This window comes from Pollachius pollachius (assembly GCF_949987615.1).
Source record: "Pollachius pollachius genome assembly, chromosome: 17".
Lineage (NCBI taxonomy): Eukaryota > Metazoa > Chordata > Actinopteri > Gadiformes > Gadidae > Pollachius > Pollachius pollachius.
In genome coordinates this window covers 16,178,647-16,184,952 of record NC_136950.1, presented here as the reverse complement: position 1 = coordinate 16,184,952, position 6,306 = coordinate 16,178,647, and the positions used below count along the sequence as shown (strand labels likewise).

General features: G+C 42.5%; 1 protein-coding gene across 1 annotated transcript in view; it reads left to right on the top strand.

The window, feature by feature from the left end:
* reck (reversion-inducing-cysteine-rich protein with kazal motifs) overlaps positions 1 to 3,301 on the top strand; it is a 33,863-nt gene extending 30,562 nt beyond the window's left edge. The window contains exon 21 of the mRNA XM_079754438.1: positions 2,241 to 3,301. Coding sequence (XP_079610564.1) covers positions 2,241 to 2,450 — 210 coding nt within the window. The 3' untranslated portion in view covers positions 2,451 to 3,301. The remainder of the gene's footprint in view (positions 1 to 2,240) is intronic.
* Positions 3,302 to 6,306: the final 3,005 nt, after the last annotated feature.

The following is a 6,306-nucleotide window of genomic DNA, read 5'->3' as shown; positions in this document are numbered from 1 at the left end:
TGCGGTGTGTTTGGCCCTAACTCTGTACTGTATGTTTGGCCCTAACTCTAACCCTAACCCTGTACTGTTTGTTTGGCCCTAACCCTGTACTGTATGTTTGGCCCTAACTCTAACCCTAACCCTGTACTGTTTGTTTGGCCCTAACCCTGTACTGTATGTTTGGCCTTAACTCTAACCCTAACCCTGTACTGTTTGTTTGGCCCTAACCCTGTACTGTATGTTTGGCCCTAACTCTAACCCTAACCCTGTACTGTTTGTTTGGCCCTAACCCTGTACTGTATGTTTGGCCCTAACTCTAACCCTAACCCTGTACTGTTTGTTTGGCCCTAACCCTGTACTGTATGTTTGGCCCTAACTCTAACCCTAACCCTAACCCAGCACTGTCAGTGTGACGTCCTCAATGTGTTGGACCTTAGACCAGAGTAAAGAGTGGATACACTTATGTTCATTGACCTTCACTTCCGATTGTGTTTCCGTTCCACTTTAATTCCTTACATGGATTTGATCAATGTAAAGTTTACAGATTAACGTTAACATGAAGTCCTCCTCACCTATCAAGGTTGGAGCTGCTACTACAGCAGTGTCTATACTGCCAGCTGTATTTCATCCTGCTTGACTTTGTTGTGATTCAAAGGCAGCCTAACAGAATGTTAGGCTGCTTTTATAGATAAAGTAATCTTATGAAAAGAAAATGTTTTTGTTTTGAACAATAATCTACGCCTCACAATTTTCAAGGCTAGATATTTCCCAGAGTCTTTCAACATAAATGACAATGGGTTGCATTTGTACCGTTGGCTGATGCCTAGCTACACTCTACCTCTATATCTAGGTACATACCTATACCTCCACTATGTACCCAGGTTTGTCTAGGGAATCGAATGTCAAGACGTTAGATAACAGACGCTTTTATTTTGACAAGTTTGATGTTGTTGTAGACCAAGATGTGAAGTTGAAGGTCTTTTTTGGTATCACAGTTTAGATTGTCAAGATGAATATACACTCATTCTTATGCCCTTGAGAAATTAACAATTACAGTATATGAACCTAAATATTGATTCAACAGTGTTTTAGGGTTACATTTCTCTCAAATTCTTACTGGCAACCATGAGCATGAATGTACATAAAATAAAATGTATTATTGATATTATTATTATTTTATGTTTATGTTAAAAAAATGTTCATGTTCAGGTTAAACACACATCGCATACTTTACAAAAATGTGTTTCACTGCTTCTCAAAACATTAATTTGAAGTAAAATGTTACATATACAATCTATTAATTAAAATGATTTGAATGCTAAATGATTGAACTATGTTCTCTCTGATGAAAAGGCTTTTCATGAAGCCAAGTAGTGTTCCAACCCATTCCAGGGTCTCATTCGACAGACTGAACATCACAACATGGCTCTAGGCAAAGATAAATGAAATGTCATATGTTGTAGCGAAGATGGCAGTGATGATGAGCTGGCAGCTTTACATTCCCAGGTACATTTAAGATTAGGGTTAGGACCTTTTGGCTGTGAATGCCAAGTGTACTTTGGAGAACCAGTGGGTCCCACGCAGAACTACCTGTCAACGTGATGGATGCTAAAGGACAGATGGTTCATCCAATCATCTGCCAAGTATATGTTAAAGTGCCTGCCCTTTTCCAAACACTTTCCAAGGACAACTTCCAAAAGTTCTGTGAAACAAACTATCTGGGGCCTTCCACCTCCTCCATAACGGGTGGGTCAGGTGGGATAGGTGGGTCAGGTGGGCTAGGCGGGTTAGGTTTAGGCTCCACCATCCTGAATCCTATTCCACTTGGACAACATGATTCACCGGGGGACACTTAACCCCCAGCACGGTGATCTCCTCATATGGCCGTGGGCACAGGATTATCCTCCCTGTCTTCTGCCACAAATGTCAAGCTACGTTCTCCCTTTCTCTCTCTGTCTTGTCCTCTGTCCTCTGTCCTCTCCTCTAAGCTCTGTCCTCTCCTCTCTCAGACTGACGCAACCTCAGCTGTGCCCCTCCAAGTGTGTTCCTGAGTAATATTGTTACTCAGGAAGTAACAATATCAACTGGGGCAAATCCTCTCAAACCTGTTTAATTTTTTACTTTGTTTTTCAGTGTATTTAAAACAGTTTTTATTGTGTGGATCTTTTGAGTCTCTTGACTCAGCAGCGAGACCCAAAACACAGAGAATACATTCAGAGTCTATTGTAACATGTCGCACCCCTACTCTGCTACCCCAACAGGTGGAGGCCTGCAACAAGGAGGCGGAGAAGATGGACTCGCTCATCAACTACGGAAGCCCCACGCTGGTCTCCCACGTGCCGCTCTCCGCCTTCCTGTCCTCTGAGACCAGGGTGCCCGTCCTGCACCCGTCGGGAGCCACCACCTGCTCCCCGCCCTCACTGCTCAGCATGTTGCTCCTCCTGGGACTCCTCCTGTCCAGCACCATGTGACCGTCCACCTCCTCCTGTGACATGTAACCGTCCTCCTCCTGTAGGCCATGTGACCCTCCCCCCTCCTCCTCCTCCTCCTGTAGGCCATGTGACCGCCCTCCTCCTCCTCCTCCTCCTCCTCGTCCTCATGTAGGCCATGTGACCCTTCTCCTCCACCACCTCCTGGTGCTCCTCCTGTAGGCCGTGTGACCCTCCTCCTCCTCCTGTAGGCCATGTGACCCTCCTCCTCCTCCTCCTCCTCCCCCTCCTCCTCCTGTAGGCCATGTGACCCTCTTCCTCCTCCTCCTCCCCCTCCTCCTCCTGGAGGTCTTGTGATGGTCCTCCCCCCTCAGGGACCTTGGCTCTGCTGGACCACTCAGCCTCCAGGGATGGAAACAGACTGAGAAGATCCAGGAGACTCGGTTTCCATGGCAACGCGCTTCACACCAGACAGACCACAACGTTGAATATTGAAGGAACTGCAACAGGATGAAGTATTACTGTTACGAACATCCCCCAGAACGTCCGCAGTGCAACCTCAAGTTCCTTCTTATTTTGCTTTTATGGAGCAAGAAAAAATACCAAAACAACACCACCACCATCAGCTACGCGGAGCTTCAACTCTCCCTCTGATGTGGACTCGCTGGCGTATAACACAATCAAGTTTTATGATTAATAATAGAGCTGTTATTGCTGTTATGAAGAAGGGGATGCAGGACAGTTTCATTCAGAAACAAATGGTGTGTGTGTGTGTGAGTGTGTGTGTGTGTGTGTGTGTGTGTGTGTATTACATGTTGGTTCTTGTCCTCCATCTTTGTTTTACTGTCAACCATCCTTAATTCTCCTTGCATATGTGGTTGTTTTGCAAGAAACTTCCAAAATGCTGAATACAAATCTTCCCAGGGAATTTGCACATACAGAGATAGAAAAGCTCCCTGCAAACAGAGAGATGTTAGGAACAAATTTTTTATTTACGGTGTAGCAAAACAAATGTAACTACTTTTCATAAATGATATATTTGATTGTTTGACCTATATTGCCTAATGTAAATACGCGTAATGGCCGGATGTCTGAACCTCTAACCTCATCAGTGTTATTGTCCCTGGTCCAGGGCTTCTAGTGAAGATGCCAGATAGCTCAAAGGAAACTCATGCTGTAGTCAACCTTTGCTCTTTGGTTGCAAAGGTGAAAGCAGCCTTAAAATCTACGTATAAGAGGCATTCTTTAAATTGCTACTTTGCATTATTCCTTGCTTCAAGAGAGTTGTATTGTTGGCACATTTGAAGTATTAAGAAACAGCCGTTAAACTTTGTATCAAAAGAGGATCCACAGCCATTCAATGACCAATGACAATCACTTAATTCCTCTTATAGTGCAGAGGGGTCTCCAAATACATGTTTTATGAGTCATGAAAATGCAATACATTTTTACCGCTGTACTTTTGGTTTCTAATCGGTGTGTCTCTGAAATGGACAGCAAAAACAATCACCTATTTGCCACCTTACTTTTTTAAAATATAATTAGTTCTAATTGATGATTATTCTGTATGCATTGCAACAGTTATGAAATAATATTTTCCCAGAATGTATAATTTTGTGTTCATGCCCGTCCTCCCAACAGTATTACAGAGCTGCACAGTTCCCTAGAAGTCCAGCTATTATTGCTGTTTTTATTTTTGTTATTGAACTATGACCTGTGGTTTGTCCAGTATTCAAGCTGAACTGGATTAATCTAGTTGTACTCCATACAGTGCCTGAGTACATTCCATACAAAGTGAACTCTACTGAGAACCATCTTGCTTTAGCCAGTGAACAGCCCAGGAGCGGTTTGCCCTCCACATGTTGAGACAGTGCTTTAGCGGTCTACGGTTTTGGATTTCTAGCTTTCATGCGACCCGATGCAAATGTAGCACCAGTGTCGGCATTCAAGTCCATTCAGAAAAGAACAGTATGTTACAATATTGTACTTTACAGTGAAAGGTACAATCTGTAACCCAAATAAAAGAAAAAATAAATGTACTCAAGCGATGGATATAAGTATATTAATAATTGCAATGAAAAGACGAAATGGCATAAAGTATTCTTTATCGTTCCCTGTAAACAAAGAGAGGTACGCCAGCTTTTCATATTTTCTAAATGTATCAGGTATACTATATGATTTTATTGATAACATCATAGAAATCGTTATCGATTAGCATTGACTACAGAGATAAAACAACTTTTTACCTGTCACAGAGATATTCTAATGGTCAAATACTCCAGAAGTGGATTAAAAAGTGTATTTCTACAGTGGCCTGTCCAAATGTTGATTATTTTACACTCCAGTGCACTAGGGCTGGCCGAGTCGGATCTTTGAGAATACTCATCAATTTATCGTAGAGATCAATAAAATGAAACACGGTGACCCATTATGACAAATGAGGGATACAAGCCTCCGAGTGAGAGAAACACAGAAAGTTAGTGTTCATATTTCCTTTTGTGGATGGCAACGACCCATAACAAAGTATCTAGGTCTCCTTTTCTTCAGAGTGACCTTGAGCTGGACGTTAGCATTGGTTAACCACATAACAAGAGATATTCCCAAAGTTAGAGCACAGAGCCGTTATATCATCTGGCCGGCCTTGGCAACGGTCATAATGATGAGCTTGGGCACATACGCTGATATGCATGTAGGGTTAAGGTGTGTGTGTGTGTGTGTGTGTGTGTCTGTATTTGTGCGCGTGTAAGAGGGTGTTTATTAATTTCCGGAGGACATCTGTGTATATTTTGCTGCACACAATGAACAGCAGTACAAAATCCTGGTACTGAGTGCGTATTGTAAGAAAACCTTTTTTAAAGGGACTACACAAGTGATGATTAGGACGGTCATGAACTGTGCTGTCTGGTTTAGAATACTGATTCGTAATAACAAAATGCTGCACACAGTGTTCCCAGTCAATGTTTTATCTGGGTTTCTTACTAAAAGTTAGCAATTCCATTTGACAGGAGAAGGAAAAGAGGACGTTTCCGTCAGTTAATAGCTTTCTTAAATCTATCTATTCATATATCTATACCACCATCATAATCAATATGCAAAAGTAGACGTCTTCATGCACAGGTCCAAGATAATGTTCAGAAGTGCTGGTGACATCCAGGTCTCACTTCTCCACACTTGTTTCCTTTCATTCCAACATGGCTCAATGAAATATGCCAATATGTCCAGGGGGTTCCTGGGAACCCCTGGGGTCCAGACGGCGCTGTACGAATGAACATCTGATCCTCGACAGCCATTGTATCAGAAATGTGGTTGAAGATTGACCCTAAGACCTCCTCTTTAATGATGTGACCGGCACCATATCTGTAACATATGTGCTGTGTCAAGTTAATAATGAGATGTTCCATACAGGACACCTGTCTTTCTTTCTATCTTTCTTTACAAGCTTAGCAACAAACCGTCCCTCCCTTATCTGGAAACACACCACAGAAACCACCATGTTCCACAACCGGCCCTCTGTACCAATGGAGCTCACTCTGAAGGCCTGACACCACAGTGTGTGTGTGTGTGTGTGTGTCTGTGTGCTTGTGTGTGTGTGTGTGTGTGTGTGTGTGTGTGTGTGTGCGTGCGTGTGCGTGTGTGTGTGTGTGTGTGTGAATGTGTGTTTGGTTGTGTGTATCTGTGTGTTTGTGTGTGTGTGTGTTTGTGTGTGTGTGTGTGTTTGTGTGTGTGTGTGTGTTTGCCAGGCTGTGATGATGTTGAAGATGTGTATAATTATTTTATAACATGCTTGATGGGTGATTCCCTGATAATACAGCCCCATGCTACCACTGGTCCTCTATATAATATATATATATATATATATATATATATATATATATATATATATATATATATATATATA